The 18,360-nt window shown below is 30.9% G+C and overlaps 1 protein-coding gene across 12 annotated transcripts in view; it reads right to left on the bottom strand.

The window, feature by feature from the left end:
* LOC111033991 (maternal protein pumilio) overlaps positions 1-18,360 on the bottom strand; it is a 100,660-nt gene that overhangs the window by 81,285 nt on the left and 1,015 nt on the right. For 9 of the 12 annotated variants that reach the window (XM_022314986.1, XM_022314985.1, XM_022314984.1 and 6 more), the window contains 4 exons: positions 16,833-16,930; positions 16,174-16,377; positions 15,960-16,064; positions 12,299-12,469 (listed from right to left, as the gene is read on the bottom strand). In XM_022314986.1, the coding sequence (XP_022170678.1) occupies positions 12,299-12,469; positions 15,960-16,064; positions 16,174-16,377; positions 16,833-16,913 (561 nt within the window). In that variant the 5' untranslated portion in view covers positions 16,914-16,930. Of the gene's footprint in view, positions 1-9,179; positions 9,647-12,298; positions 12,470-15,959; positions 16,065-16,173; positions 16,378-16,832; positions 16,931-18,360 lie in introns of those variants that run through there. The other 3 variants (XM_022314991.1, XM_022314993.1, XM_022314995.1) reach the window with 2 other exon arrangements.

Raw genomic sequence — 18,360 nt, 5'->3', positions numbered from 1 at the left:
AGGTATAATAATATTATACTTATGAAAAAATTGATAGTATAATTAGGGGGATTAACTACAGTATTTTCTATTATTATACACACTAAGAAAGTATTTATTACCTATAATATATTTTTATCAGTTCCATTTTTTTTAATTAAATTTTTTGAGACTCCCTAAAATTTCAGTACCATTTTGAAGGAAAAGAAACTTCAAAAGAAATTTGACGGTTTAAAGAAATGATTATTCGATTTTTCAATGGAGAAAATTTACTTGACTACTGCCAAAAAATTTTTGAGAAATGTTATCGACTACAGTTTCAACAAAGCTTTATTCAAAATCTACTTTTGAAATAATGGTTTATCAATATTTTTGAATTTAATATCCAACACCACAACCCATGAAAACATTGACAAGTGCCCACATCCATTTCTATATCTCGTCCAACTTTTTTATCATCAACATACTTTAAAACAATGCCTACATATTTAAAGGTAGGTAAAAAAAGTATTTTTTTCAACAACAAAATATTTAGAAAATGTAGTTATATTTATACAGTTTTTGTATAATACTACTAATTATAGTAGTTGTTCCCAGCCTTTTTTATCACGCCCCCCTTGTAAACTTTTAAAAATCTCAGCCACTCCTTGAATTAGAGTTTTAGGCAAATTTTTATTTAATACTTATCAATATTATATTATACGAAAGGTCTATAGTTATAAAATATCATTGTTATTGATGTGCGGTAATCTGAAAATTAATAAAATGATTTCAATTTTACACATAGTAAAATAACATAATTACTATAACAAAACAAATTATCGTTATTTCATCATCACTATATTCCTCCTCCCCCCCCCTCCAAGCAAACTCTAAATTAGGAACCGTTGACCTATAGTAATATTAATTAACTAAACAATATTATACTAAATAAATCAACAAGGATACCGAACCTAAACACCATCAAGATTTTTCATTCATGCCACCAAGCTGACAGGTGTTTTCATTTTTTGAACTCTAAGATCCTGGCAATATACAAATACATATATCCAAGTAATTATTTGATGAAAATCAGTAGAATTCAATAAAAAAAAATTAAATTGTTTATTCTTTTGAAAAATCATGAATTTTCTCTTTTCGATGTCATTGCATCTCTACCACTCCCCAGACAATTCTGGTCCGCTTTACAATAGCTAGACCATCCAGAATTATATACACGATGATTCAAATAGTTATAGCACATAAGAACGATTATTTCAAGCCACAAACGTATTCGTGAGTCCCCGGGGTCTGGCATAAGCCCAATCCCAAGAAGAACAGTCACTAGAGCGGCAATCCAATGAAACACGTCCGTCGCATAGCAGAAGAAAAGCAAGAACTTGGCGATGATAGTGGCGAACTGTGGTTAGTACGCACTAAGTAGTGTTTGGCGGCGGTTCGCAGTACCAATAACAACAACAACCACAACACCAGTGCCACTGCAGTACAATATTAAATAACAATCTAACCGGTTTTGCAACAGACGACGCCGCCGGCACAAGGCATAGAAAAAACCTCACAGGGACCGCCGGCCCAACAAGCCCCAAAGCAAACAAAATACGAAACGATCAGCCGTCGCCGCACATGCTACGACGGCGATAAGTGCGGTACGCGGGCGCGTGTTCGAGGTACCGAGTGGTGCGTACAGGCGAAGAAAAGGACGATCAAAAGTGGCCTGGGCGGGGGCTCTGGAAGAGCTAAGGTGACCTTGATGATAGAGGACAATGCCCGCATCAAGGTTTCTGCCGGCGATCAACTACCTAGTCGTGAACACATACAGCGCGCACGCGCAGGAAAACAACATGCACCGAGACTCCTACACGAAACGCAACGACGTTACTATAAAATTGTGTGCTCACAAGAGTGGCGTAGACGAGTTTTACGATTTTTTTTATTCTGGTCTTCGACAGTTTACCTAAGTTTTGTAACAACAAACGTTAATGTGCGAGATGCACACTCGGTGGACTAGGACAGGAAAAAATGCGACGACGAATATATAAAATTATAATTGTATATCGCGATGCCAACATACACGTACACGGTTACGAGAAATGTGAAAGAGGAGGGTTACCACTTTACTAACAACGAAACAGAAGTAAACAGAGAAATACGAAGCCTTTCCCCCACACGCCAGCACACGATGAGCACCCTAAATCGCTCGCGACACCGACCCTCCGATGAGGAGCGTCGTTCATATTGCGTCGCTTGGCGCGGTAACACAGCAACCGGCTGCCGAGCGGCGTGCGCGCGATTACATCATCGCGGAAGCTTCGGTAGCTGAAACGTCCGTTATTATTTAATTCCGTGGACTCCTAGCATACGACACAGCACACACAGCCACCGCGCAATTGCATGAATATGTTTTTATTACATTATTAACTAATAAGTAATAAGCAATTGGAAATACAAAATTTAATACACCAAACGTCGAATTGAGACGCACCCAACATAAAATTTATAAAAACGACATCTTATATTATTATTAATCAATAATAATCCATTTATGAGTTTTAAGAGTTTAACCAGATAAAGATATTAATGTACCTATCCATTATTATTATATTAACCAGTTGACTAAAAAACAAAATCTCATGAGTAATAAAAAACAAATTCAAAACCAGAATCATGAATTTTCATATTGTCTACAATTAACAAGACTTTAAAAATTAACACAAATAAAAGTTTGATCATTTGAAAAAAAAATCAATAAGAAAACATCATTATGATACTATAGAAAGTAAGGTATAACAAAGCTATTTATTCATAGTATTAAAATATTTTACACTTATTTTATAGCACCATTATAAGAAACATTTAGATATACTAGAAGATAGGTACATATTAACTTAACATAAAACTTAAATGAAATTTAACCTTGAATAACCGTTGAAATGTATAACTAAATAAGCTAGAATTAAAATAATTAAATTAACAATTTACATTATATATTTAAGTTTTAAATACAAGTTTAAGTAGTATTATATTTATTAGGAGAGTATCACTGTAAGAATTTCTAATAATAAAATACTACCTCCTATAGGTTGGTGTACAACTATATCCACATTTCATAAACTTAAAAACTAATTTCTAACTTTTTAATATTTTCTAACTACATATATATAATAAGCAAGTCTAAGGCTCTCTTAAAGTCTTATCCACGTGTTATTTTTGGTAAACCAATCCGTAACTTGAATATATTTAAATCATAGGTAATCTCAATGTATAAAAAAAAAACAACCTAATAAATAGTAAGGTTTATATTATTCAAATAAATTTATAACTTATTTAAAATCACTGATCTACGAATTATCTCCTCATATTAATATTGTCCACATGTTTTCTTCGGTAAACCAATCCGTAACTTTAATATTTTTTAAATCATTGGTGATTACAAATTCAGGAAAAACCAATAAATGAATATGGTTAAACAATTCAAAATTAGTTTTTAGTTATGTTTAACTTAACAATAATGTAAAACTACCTACGAATTTCCTCATATTAATATTTGTCCTCAAATATTTTGTTAGGTAAACCAATCCGTAACTTAATATTTTTTAAATCATAGGTATTTTTACAATTATTAAAAAAAAATTTTTTAAAAATAAGCATAAGGTTATATATGTTATATATTATTTTATATGTACATGCATATCAAAACTCGCTGATTTACAAGTTATCTCCTCATATTAATATTGTCCGCATGTTTTCTTTGGTAAACCAATCCGTAACTTTAATATATTTAAAATCATAGGTGATTGTACACTTATAAAAAAAATTCAGTAAGTATATTTCCAAAACATATTACTTAGGCTAACTACGACAAAATGATCACCTCATAAAAATGTTTTCCGCATAACTAATTTGGTAAACCAATCCGTAACTTAAATTGTTTTGAATCATAGGTGATGTATTGAAGTACCTAATCTGTTAAGAGTTTTAATAAAAAATCATTTCAATGATAGGTCAAAACACAAATATATAGGTTAATTAAATACTTTAGTAAGTCCAATCTCTTCATATTAATGTCGTCCGCATGTTTTCCTTGGTAAACCAATCCGTAACTTCAAAATTTTTTAAATCATCAAAGATCGAAATTTAAATTTAAAAAACTTATAATAATTAATTTTTATCATAATATACCTATTCAAAAGCTTTTATTGCGTTGTAAAAACCCAGGATCTACTACTAACTGACCATAAAAGGTATGGTATCTCCTCATATTAATGTTATCCGCATATTATTTTTGGTAAACCAATCCGTAACTTTAATATTTTTAAATCATAGGCGATCTTAATTGTATAAGAAAAAACCAACAAAATAAATAATAAAGTTTATGGAAAAACAATTTGTTAAATGTATTACTTATCAAAAATTTCTGATCTACGAATTATCCCTCATATTAATATTGTCCGCATGTTTTCTTTGGTAAACCAATCCGTAACTAATTTTTTTTAAATCATAGGTATAATGGTAAATTCAGGAAAACCAACATGTATATATGGTTAATTAATTTGAAATTAGTTCTTAAAAGTCTAGAATTTAACAATAATAGTACTACTAATTTCCTCATATTAATATTTGTCCGCATACATTTTGTTTGGTAAACCAATCCGTAACTTAAATATTTTTTAAATCATAGGTAGATATAAATTTACTATAAACTTAAAATAAGTGTTTTCATAAAATAGTATTACTTAGCATTAACTAGTTAACTACCTCCGAAAAATCACCTCATATTAATGTTTTCCGCATAACTTATTTGGTAAACCAATCCGTAACTAAATTATTTTAAATCATAGGTGATTATAAATGAATGTACACAAATAATTATTAAAGTAAGTCTTAACTAAGTTGGGAGTTTCTAAAAAAATACTTCAAATGATAAATAAATATAAATTATTTGGTAGTATGACCGTTGCCCACTGTTATATATAATAACAAATACAGGTAAATATAAAATTATATATATAATAGGTATAGGTCACATAGGTAGATAATAATACATTTTTTAAGGGCGGTTGTGTGTATTAATTAATATAAATAATATACCATTCCCTGACCAACTAAGGTACATATTTTCATTAAATTCTTATAATCAAATTTTTTGTTAAGCCAAAAATCTTTTTCAGTGTTTGAGGATGGTAGATAAACTGTCTCATCTCCACACCAACGTACTAAATTGGGATGACATTATACAGCTGTAAGATACAGATAAAAGAGTGTGTTTACGTCCTTTTGACGAAAACCAATATAACAATTTTGGTTATTTAAAGACAAAAGTGGTCGTATCTGTTAAACACATGTTTAGTATGTACAATGACGGGATCAATAGAGGGGCATTAGAGGTTTACGTGTTTAGTTTAGTAAATATATTACATCCTGTCTAAGATATTTTGTTGTTATAAAATTAAAGTAAAAAATACAAACAAAAGAAATATTATAAATATATTATTTATAAAGCTATGAAGTTAGTGATAATCAAAATAAAAATATATTATAGGTAGGCGTTGCTTTATTCGATAAGATAAATATGATATAAATAGAAGATATCGATCGTAAACATATACCTTACATGGACTAATACAATTAATAATCAATTACACTTGTGATACTAATTTTATTAGAATAAAATAGTTCACTAGTGTTCTTATAACTTAAAAGATAAAAAAACCTTTATTCACAACAAAAAACTTATTTTAACAGGGTATTAATGGCGAGTTAGTAGTTACTTGTTTATCCATTCAAGTTGAAAAGAACTCGCTGAACAATAAAATATTATTTAAGCTGATTACACAAGCCGTAAGCAGTTTTCATTTTACAAGGCGAAACCTTCCAAAAAGTGGACATTACGTAACAAACAGAACACGATTATTTTATAAAAAAAAGCATTTGAGATATAAATTGTTAAATGTCACGTACTTGCATTAATGATAATAATAAAACGTTATTCTGGAAAACTTATAGATCAATAACTTATGTCTAAAAACAACCTACAACATCAAAAATCTTAAGGTAAATAGTCCAATGACAATAAAATAATATGTATAACATCGCAACCATAATATCATTATACCTATATTAAGGAGCAAGCAATACCATGGCGTACAAAATACAGGGCAAAACACGTGGGGGGGGTAACGAAATATACGCCACTATGGACAGATACTGCGATTTATTGATCAGGCGTACCGCCCAGTAAGGTTTCCCACAAGCTCCTGCGAAGAACCCGACACCCACGTGTTGCACGCTCCCTGCCACAACACTTTTTAATTCCCCGACCGGCGCGGCAGTTCCCCACCACCTTACGATACGTACAGCACTCGTGCGGTGGAGAGTACGGGCGCTCCAGAAATAACCACGCAAATAACGCGCACTCACAGGTAAATCGTCGCGCTTTAATCTCAGACCCGCGAACGGCTTACTTTGGTCGATTGTCTTTTATTTATTAACGAATGGCAGAGATCCAAAACCAAGAAAATTTGTTAGAAAACGTTTTCGCATTAACTGCGGTGTTACAGAAGCTAATTAAGTGAATAATAATGAATCTACTAAATACCGTTTACTCGGAGCTCGACCAACTACCAACCAACCTACTTTTAAAGTAATTCGTAGCAAACAAAAGCCTCTGCGATAATTCACCTCAATTCCGAAACTATTAAAACGAAATAACCACGGAAATAACTATCTGTAAGCCATAAATTAAAATAATGGATTGAAATTTTTAGTGGAAACAACTGCATTATGTATAGATAGTAGCAGCATAAAAGCTAATAAATAAAAATTAATTATTTCAGACATATTTTGAATAAAATATATAAATAAACGTCAAGTTGTTGAGTTTTAAAAAGTATTATACTAAATGAATTGTAAATAATAAAACATTTCGAATGACTATAGATCCCACATGGAATGTTCAATGTAAAAATTAAAGGATTTTATTATTTTTTAAGAATTATCAAGGTTTCCTAAACAGTGTAACTTACTCAGTGTAAGCACATTATTTAGGTTATACAAACATCAAGCTTCTTACATATTATGAATAATTTACTATGAACCTTTTGTTTTACACATCGATGACTAAGTATAATTAACTGCGCGTATATAAATAAACAAAAATGGCCTTTTTTGATACCACAACTTTTAAAACTAACAACTCATGTATTTTTCATCACTTATATACCCAAAACACACTTTTTATTAACATTTATGCAGGTAACTTTTAGGTACTACAGAATTTTTTTAAAATGTTTATTATTAAATTTGTTATTGTTTTACACAACTGATAAGATAATATATTTTTGACTTTCGTATTATATTTTACCAGTCTAAAATCGTCCCTTTTGAACTATTTTATTCCTCCTAACAAAAAAATTAAAATATTCAGTATAGGTATTACCTAGTATAGCGGGGATATTATTTCACGAAAAAACAAAAATGTTCAACAGCCTACTTGGTTTATTTAAAGTGTTCAAAAAATTTTGAAAATCAGAAATTTGTCACTTGATTTAATTAGGCACATAACAGTTGGATTCTGCACCGGTAAATCTGGGGTAAATACATTTAAAAAGTATTTCGATAAGGGAATAAACGTATTGTATGAATAAGTTAAATTGAATAATTAATGCAAGAGTTACCAAAATAATATCTACCTACTTATTAGAAATTTGAAATTAAAAGCAATTTTGTCGATAAAAAAATACAATGCACAATGGAACCAATAATACATTCTGATAAACGATACAGTCACTATTATGGCATAGTCTTAACGAGTGAATAGAAAGGGAAAGGAATAATTTTGACTTGAGGCCAATACGAATTGCCTTTACCATCATACAATAATACAGGAAAATCGTAGTCAAAAGTTTTTCAAAGGTAACGTAATGAAAACAAAGTCAACCTACTTAGCTCACTTAAATATCAAAAAAAATGTTTTAAATGAATCCGGTTTTGAACCACCCCAGGGGAGTCCAACACAACAACGTAGCTTATTGCTTCCGCCGATGAATTTAACAAGAAAAGTAGAAAACGACTTATCTAACGAATAATTCGACACGATTTCGCAAGACGTTAAATTTCGATACAAATTTAACAACGGACGGAATTAACTCGTAAAAACTGAAAAGAGAAAAACATGTGCAGAAATCCAGGGCCGAGCGATCCTTAACGGCGGGTGTTCTACTTGTGTTCAGAACACGAGAAGATACCCCCGAACGGATATTTTGTAATAATTCGGCAGAGACGACAACCGACAACTACGGAACCCCGCAACGTCGTTGTCCATAACCTACCTACCTACCTAAGGTACGGCGCATATGCACAGAACCGAGTCGAACAACGGAAACCATACAATTTATACAAAAGGTGTGAGCATAACACGCACGAGGAGGACGACACCGCTCGCCTCATCCGCACCGCACCGCAGACTAACAATGAAATCATAACCTCAAAAAAACATACGTACGCATGCCATATGTGGAACGCATATCATCATAACATTATACATACACACACACACATATATATATATACATATGTATAAATATCACGTCAACCACGAAACGTGCGTAATGGTCGTAAGAAGGACGATAATAATAGTCCCATTCGATGTGATACGATTTTGTGCGATATTATTATATTATGCCCAAATTACGAACGTGCCTACGTCTTGTTATTATTGTTGTACAGACCGCTGGGCCTTATGATAGCGTTCGCGCATTGCTCTCAGCTCGCGGAACCGGGAGGGGAAAATACAAACGACGTATCTCCAAGATAATAATAATTTCATACTACTGGCCGAGCGTTAGTCGGGCACGCGTTTTCTGGGCCAGACCTTGTGCGCGAGTGCGAATTGCGAATTCGCCGCCGCCGTCGCTGCCGTTTTCTAACCTTGAAAATCGGTCTAGCGCGCGCAAACACACACGCGCCCACCGACGGTGGCGGCGACTCGCTCGAGTCTCGAGAACAAAAGCGTCGGCCGACCGGTAGACGATAAACGTGGTGGGGGCACACTCCGACCAACTATAAACCATCGTAACGCGCACGTGATGGGTATAATAATATTATTATTAAACCGTACGAATATGTAATATTTATAAGGATTTTTCGCGATCGACGACGGTGGGGCCGTGTGTTAGCTGTGAAATACTCTACCGATCGCTCACCATTTCTGTGCCCATGTCTTTCATGCTGGTCGGTTTGAACTCTTGCGACAGAATCATGCGCGTCTCCTCGGTGGCGTGGGCGACACACGACGGTGTGTGGGTGTGCGGGGTGGTTCGTCTTCTACCCTACCACAACCGGCTCACGACCACATGTACTCTTATATAGCACTGTGACTCGGGGGGGTGTGATCGACACAAGCGAAAAACGGAAAACTCGCGTGCACATATGACTATTACTACGGTTATTATACACAGACACTCGCTAGAGAACACGTCAAATTATATTTGTACACACTATTTACAGTGATGCGACTACGGGTTGGAGAACGATCGAGTGAGAACTGTTTGCCGAATGCGAAATGTGTCCGGCTAATCGATAGCAGTAAATAATAATAATAATAATAATATTGCAGCGAAAACACACGGTTAACGTACGCGCCGGGAGGGCAACATTTCGCACGCGAACACGGACACACACTGACACTGGCGCGGTGGCTGAGCCGCTGAGGGCTGCGGCTGCGGCTACCGGTCGCCCGCCACCCACTACCCACCGAACACCATACCCGGTTGAAAACACTAGCGCTCCTAGTGCGCGCCGGCACAGCGGAATGTATTTAGAATAATATTATAATAATATAATGCTATACGATTATATTATATTATTTATATTTGTATCCCTCCAAACGGGAGTTCAAAACACCCGTATGCTGACGACACATAATCTCGTTTGTCTTTGATATGTGAATAATATTGTTTTGCTTCGTATGGCGACGCGATCAAATTACGACAGTTATTAAGTATAATACGACGACGGCGACAATATTATGGACTTGATAAAACGTTATAGACGATCGCCGTCGATGTGTTCGTAGGGCGAGACGAGTCTTGTACGGTAAGTTCTACCTCTGTCGGTTGCTGGGGTCTGTCGTTCCGTCGCTATTATAACTTTCGGTATTTTCACGGATATTTCTCGGAAAATAATCCATTATATAATGTTGTTATAAAAATAGTTACAATAATAACATAACATTATTATGATGTTATTATAGTCGTAGGCCGTAGCAGAACTGCAGAAGAAACCATTGCACCGGAACGCACGACGCGCGTGCGCGTTTGCGTCGGTACAACAGGTAGACACGACACGCGCGCGTCAGCGGACCGGGAGACACCCGGGCGCAGTGGCGGTGTGATGTGTGACGGCCGAGGATAGATTCGCCATTCGCGACGGACAATCGCAGAGCGAACGCCGAGACGCCAACGCGTGTTCCCTCTGGTCGTCGACACCCGAAGTCGCGTTGTTCAACGCGATAAAAACCGACGCGACATCACAATAATATTATTGTGTTGCACGCATTGTGGTGGTGTCGGACCACGGTGACTTCTAATCACCAATATTCTCGATTTCCAATGTCGGTGACGGACGACATACCGTTTTGCGCGAGTAAAATTCCAACAATTCCTGTTATAATCGGCCCTAATCGACGGCACGCTGCGTGCAAAAAGTACAAAAATGCAATTATTTTTTTCCGCGTAATTTCACAAGATTAATCTGCCGGCACAATATTATAATTTATAATATAGTTATAGATACTTAAAATCACGTTTGCAAGAAAACAAATTACGAACATGTAATTGCGCTTTATTCTGTTGCTAATTGCTATGGTAACCGTAAATAACTCTCGATGACGTCATTTGCGGCATAGTCACTTGGCTAATATATTATTATTGACATTTATCTCCGTATGCCTGAATTGCCTGATAATAATATCATTATAATAAATATATTTAAATATTACAATACTATAATACTATGTACAGACAAGTAACAACGAATAAATTATTATGGTGTAAATGAACTTGAGCTACTTTCAATTGTTTTAAAGTACACTTCTGAATAATAAAAACAATGCACACACTACACAGTTTGCATAATAAATAACAAATATTAAACCAACACAAACATGTAACATAATCCAATCGTTTATCTTATATAATAAATAGAGTTCAAAAAAACGATGCAAGCAGTAAGTACTTATGTACTTCGATTCATATTTTTTTTTCAAAATTATAATGTTTTAATATATTATTATCGAAAGAATTATATTCATATATCAATATAATTATGCTAAATGTGCAGATATTACCTTATGAAAAATATATATAATACATATTTATACAGAATTATCGTTGGATATCATAAAAAAATGCCTGAATAAAATAAACTGTTTTTATCTGAATTGCATCTTTCTAATATATTGTCAAATAACTAATGTCAACGAAAAAAAATTATAACATCAAAATATGTTTCATTTTTGTTGATGAAACATTTTTACTCTTTGTTATGCAATTAATTAATTTTTATATTACCATGATGATTAAAAAAAATTGACAACAAATTTAAATAGCATGCTTCATCTATTGAAAAAAATTAACAGAATATTTTAACCAGGTAACTTAAATTGGCTGAGAAATAGAATAGTTATAATTTAAGCAATAATATTATAATTTATAACAATAAATCTAATACATCATTTTTATGTTAAAATATTAAAAGCAAAATGTAATATAAGTCTTCAAAAGTATTAAGTGCAAATTTGTTTCGTATAGACTCCTTATAAGACTCTAAGCTTCTAACACATAATCCATACCTCATACCCCCACACCTTGATTTGAGTTGTAAGAAATTGTTTTGAATTTCAAGCATAAATATTTTGGTTAATTTAAACTAGTAAAGGTGGTCAAACAGTAATTACTTGCATAAGTAAATACATATAAATACATTAAGATTTTTTGTAAAAACCACAATTACAGAAAATTTATCAAACTAAAGTAAACTACAGTCAAACTTGGTAAACTTGATCATCTTTAACTTAAAATTGTTGACATCTCAAACTTTTTCCCCAATCCCTTCAACTTCAAATTAACCAAGTTCCACTGTACAACACAAACACATACAATGTAAAATGTTTTCAAAGGTCTTCTAATATTTAAAAAAACATAATACTAGGCCCATTTAATTACTTTTCATTTTGATTCTACATATTTGAACTAAAATACTAAATTTAATTCAAAATAAATTAGGTTAAAAATTTTAGACATTAAAAATTGAAAGAACTTACTTCTCCATTTCGCATGTGTAAGTCCATAGTATGTTGCTGTTGGGTTGACATAATTGCATGTGCTGAATTATGTGCCATCGAAGAGTTTGCTAAATCTGCCATATGCTGTTGGTAGGGATGCAATCCTGGGGGTGCTCCATAAACATACTGTTCTGCACCACCTTCTCCAGACTAAAATATAATGAAAAAGGTATAATGTAAGTTACAATACAAACTTATAAAAACATCTTTAATTTGAATTGTATGTCTATGTAACTATTAAAATACTAAAAACTATAATGATGAATAAGTGGTACAAATGTACAATATTGCAGTCAAATGCCTTAAATAATTTAGACGTGCAATAATAATTTTAATAGATGAAAATATATGCATGCTAGTTTTTTAAATAAAGCCATACGTCTTTAACTGTAACAAAGGGGGGAGGAGGATATTGTTTTTTTAAAAATTAATACTCGTTCAAATTTATTTAAATTAATAAAGCCTGGACTCAAATAACAAGTAAATATTAAGTATTAACAACTTTATTTGACTAGATAAAAATTGAAAATAATATCATATTATCTAAATGTCCATAAGTTGCTATTATCTAAAACTGATGATTTTTGTATCAGGTTATCAGCTCTAAAACACAAACAGTGGCACATTTAGGAGGGAAGGGTAACTTCAACAAGGCCCTAGGTGCCCAATTTTAAAAGTGGCAGGAATTGAATATCTATAAATGATCAAAAGATATCAATCGCAGTTATGTAAGTATTTTTTTTATAAAAAAAATAAAACTACAACACAGTTATCTAATACAGCTTGTTACATATTATAGAATTTGTTCTCTTTAACCAAAATAAAAATTGTAAATGATTTTCCCACGAGTGGAACACAACAATAAAAACTAGGTAAAATACTAAACTAAGATATTGAATTTGTATTAATATAATAGATTCAGATCACAAGAAATTGGATTTTGATCAATTGGAGATGTTACATCTATCTACCCCAAAAAATATAATATAAATGTTAAGTTATTATTAATATATCTGTAAAACATATTATAATTGAAAATGTGTTAAATGATTGAACCATTTTGAATGAATTATTATTTATTTTCAACAAAATATATTTAATATTGCATAAATTAGATAAGGCCAAGATATACCTAGATAGAAATGTTATGTCCATTTATCAAAGTTGGGAGTAAAATATTGCTTGTGAGCACATAGTACCTAAATACACCACTAAACACAAACACAATTCGGTATTCTTGTTGTACGCGGTGCACTTGTCATCTACCACACATCTACTGAATCATTTTCACCAAGTTGACCGGCTATTAAACTGTATCCTAATTTTAGTTTATTTCTATTTTATTAATTTAGTGCCTAGTTGCCACCTATGTCTAACTATAACCATAACTGTAATTGTAATCGAATAAGATAATCAGTGACGGTTTAGTTTATGCTGAACCCACATAGTAAACGTTATTCTGTTTTAACATTATGTTAACCAAGAATTTCGATCAACAATTAAGTAAGAGAAACTCTTCTTTGCGAATACTGTGGCACTCAAACAAAATTGTATACTAGCAAAGAACAAACCATACAATGTACCAAGAAAGGTTGTGAATGAATTCAGTCCGTCCATAAAGGTAACACTTTTATCATGTACAATGGTAAATAAGGTAAAAATAATAGTGGCTTATGAATGTCACAAATTTTAGAACTGGCTTATTATTGCAATCAAAAAATAACATAAAACGAGCATGGAAGTTACACAATAAATAACTGGACACATTTATGCTGGACATACTAGTAGCTACTTTTGAAAAAAAAAAGTAAAATGGGAGGTTCAAATATTATTGTTTAAGTTGATGGATCTGTAAAGCGTGATAAAAAAATGTACAACATAAGAGATTATTAGAGTCTGATATTGCTACAGAAAATTTGGATACATATGGGTTGAGCAATGAAGAGAAATCTGATTTTAGAAGTGGAAATTATGTCAAAAAATGTACTGCTTTGTTGGTGGAGTTTGGTATGTGTCAAAAAGATGAAAATTATGTTATTGAGGTGATATTACTATGACATATAAAAAAGACATGGCATGAAATAATTCAAAATGAAATTGGTACAGAATTACACTCGGATAAATGGCACGTATTTAAGACTTTAGGAGACTAAGGGTATGCACATAAAACCGCCAACCAATCCTATATTTGCTTACATCATGTTTAGCAAAACGATGATGGGATCTGGTAATAATAAAGACAACCAATTTGTTTGTTTTCTAAGAGATGTTAAATTGTATTGTAATACATAATATTTTTTGATAATTATTTGTTATATAATATAAACGATAATAATAATAATTGTTCATACATGATGAATATTTATAAACATACATATATTATACATATTATATTTTATTATTATTCCTAGATTGATGTATTTAATATAAAAAATATGTGGTACGCCACATATGACGTATAGAAGTGTGCAATATTCAGCATATGACAAGAATACCCACAGTATATGAAATTATTGGTTTTTTAATAATTTACATGATAAGAAATAGGTAGATTATTAAATATTATGTGTTAGTATTAAAATAATAACAACTTTAAGAAATACAATCAAATGCATTGAAAAATTATCATTAATTCATTATTTATCAATATATATTAAAATTGGCCCAACCAGTATAAATTTTTGGGAAAGGGTTCGAATTTGAAAACAATTTTTATTTTGGCAAGTCTGAAAGGGTAGATGAATGGGAATAGGAGGAGAAGGTTAGGTTAAGTTAGGTTTATGAGTAAAATCTTTGGGAGTTATTCGTTTCTGCCAAACTAAAAAAAGGTTTAATTTTTGTTTCTGCAAAAATCTAGACATACATACCATAAGTACTGTTTCAAAAATCCCTTACAGGTAATATTTTTATATTTACCCATACTTAGTCATTGCACATGACGCATTAATTATACTACTTTGTGTATTTTATCTTTTAGTTTTTGGATATTTAATTTAGAACCGTTTATTTGTATAATACATTTTTGGAACACTTGAAATTCAAGTTTTACTAAATATATTAATATTAGGATGCAATTTGTAAAAATGTTTGTTGAACAAGTGTGCATAGAATTGCAATTATTTGTTGTTTTGCATAAACTATCACTGGGATAGAACCATACTGTGGGTATAAATGTATTATTTTCAGAAATATACTTTCTAGAATACCATAAAACAAAAATAACATATAGGTAACCGGAATTATAACTAATGGTACTCAAACCCAAATATAATATTTAAAGAAAAATGATTTGGCAGAAACAAAAACCAAAACTTTTTTTTTAGTTTAGCAGAAACAAAAATGTAGTTTTTAGTGATAAATGTTAGTCATTTTGGTTAGCCAATTTTGTTTTTCTTGTCTTAAAAAACACGAATAATTGAATAAGTCTAGAACTTCTCAGAATAGCTTTTATTTTAGTTTAAAATATTAATATTATAATTTATACGCTATTTATACCCAATTAACTAATAAAAAAAACTGAGTCCTATCTACGTGCGTAAAATTGTCTCCTTATAAAAGTTATGCAAATCATAATATAATAAAACCTTTCTAAGTAAACAAAAATATATGAATAAAGCAACGGTTTTTTTTAAATTCTCACTTTAACTAATATAGGTTGTAATTGATATTGTACATTTGGTACTTCAGATATCTGAGGTGGAGGTTGAGACATTTTCGCAGAGAAATATTTCCATTTCTCCTGCATCTTAAACATAAATAACAGTCAATCAAACCTCAAATCCTACTTTTTATCCTATATTTTATTTAGTATTATCAATGTCATCTATAACAATAACAATATAATATTAACTTACTTGCTCTAAAAAACAGTCCTCAGAGGTTGCTGGCCACCTAGGCTGTGGGAGTTTAGATGGTAATGGAGCAGATTGTAATCCATATTCTTGTGATTCACCTGATGCACAATCAAATACATAATTGACAATTGGCTCTTCTTGTACTGTTTGTCGTAATACATTATCTCCACTTGGTTCATTCTCATTTAACTGTTGTTGATGCTCCTAAAATAATTAAGTTGTAAATATTTTATTTCGGTGCATAGTAAAATATCAAAAACATTTACTTTTGTTATTACTATTAACTAATACAATTATTAATGATATATCATGAACTTAATAATTTATTTTAAAATTTTTATGTCACAGGTACTTTGTACTTTGTACAAATCAAACAGATAGGTTTGTCTATATTGTCTATTTTTTGAAATTTTAACAAATTTTTTAAGTATGAATTATAACAAAATTATTAATCTGTAACATAATGAGGTGCAAATTATCACAATGATTATTAAGTTAGATTCATATCCAATCAATGATGGAGTAATTGTTGGTCAATTGTTTGTCTAATAATAATAATTACAAATATTTATTTACTATACCTATATAAAATATATTATAACATAAAATGCAAATGCTTATGATTATGTTAAATCTTTACATTAATGTAAACAACTTACTTGCAAATGATTACCACTGTTATTCAACACTGTATTATTTGTGCTGGAAACAGGTACATTCCCTGCGCCTAACCACTTCATTTGAAATTGTAAGAAATCTGAAATTTTTAAAAAAAATTTATTTTAATTTTATTTTATTTTCATAATAATAATCATAATATTAATATTGATATAAATACTAGGCCTATTAAAAATAATATTCATAGTATATTATTATAACCTAGCTATAATACTATAACTAATTTATAAAAACCAAATAAAAAATGTTAATAACACTATGTAATAGTTATATTCACTAAAGAATACAAATCAAATGAATATATATATAGATACCTATGATACAATTAATATTTTGGTATTGAAATATTTGAAATAATTTTAGAACATATAATATAGTTTTATAAGTAAATAGAAAATTATCATTAACTAATATCAATGTATCAATAGTATCGACAAAGTATAAAATAAAACAACCATGATACACAATTTCTTAGTTCATCATTGTACCTATAGGCTATAAGTAACACTTGGCTATTATATAAATATAATTTATTCTTTGAATTTGGTTAACTCATTAATCAACCTATTATGCATTAATTAAATTTCAAAACTCATTTAATTAAACAGAATATATACCTAATTTATAAAGTACCTACTAGGATACTCTATACAATACATACTAGCTATATAGGTATATAATTGTATACAAATAACTACAAGAAACGTGTGAATATAATTTTAAGAATACTGATATAGATATCTACAAACAATATTAAAAAACCAGCAATAAACTCAACAAGATAAATCTTTAACACAATTTTATTTTTAGAAATCCTATAGGTAGGTACCAATTTTTTGGGTTGTATTTGGTCTTTAAATAAAATAAATTAAAATAATATATTGAACCCTCCTATTATCTATATTTTGTTAGTTGTTAATCAGATTAAAAACATTATATTCATTATTATTATAAAATATAACTGCATAACAAGGGTCACCAAGTCATATGTTTTTACAGATACTTGTCAATATATGACAGATCCATATTGACTTACATATAGACAGAACATTTTACCACTAAGTATTAAAATAAGTACTCAGGTACATATGAAAATGTTAACAACATAGATGACAAAATATAATATATTTCATACACACCATTTTAGTTTCTTAGGTTTGCGATTAAAAGTAAGACAATTCGAGTCTGGAACATAACTATGAAGGTGCCCAACAATATTTAATAGAATAGTAATAAAATGATTATATGCTTCATTTTGATAAATAATTTATGTTGAAATTATGAATTAAGATCTTAGTTCACAATTGAAAATTGAAATATTGAAGTCCTAACATTACATGGCATGTAGTAAATTTTGAATTTTCTACACTGAGACCGCCTGGTTAGCAACAACAATTATTTTACATGTGCTTAATACACAATTGATCTTCAGCCAAGTACAAGTGACAATGGCAGCATAAAAACAGCAAAAACATTTTAATAAAGAAAATTATTTTTACATAGTTTTAA

Source organism: Myzus persicae, unplaced genomic scaffold (genome assembly GCF_001856785.1).
Source record: "Myzus persicae strain clone G006 unplaced genomic scaffold, MPER_G0061.0, whole genome shotgun sequence".
Classification (NCBI taxonomy): domain Eukaryota; kingdom Metazoa; phylum Arthropoda; class Insecta; order Hemiptera; family Aphididae; genus Myzus; species Myzus persicae.
The sequence above is the reverse complement of the archived record's forward strand: the minus strand, read 5'-3'. Positions and strand labels throughout refer to the sequence as shown.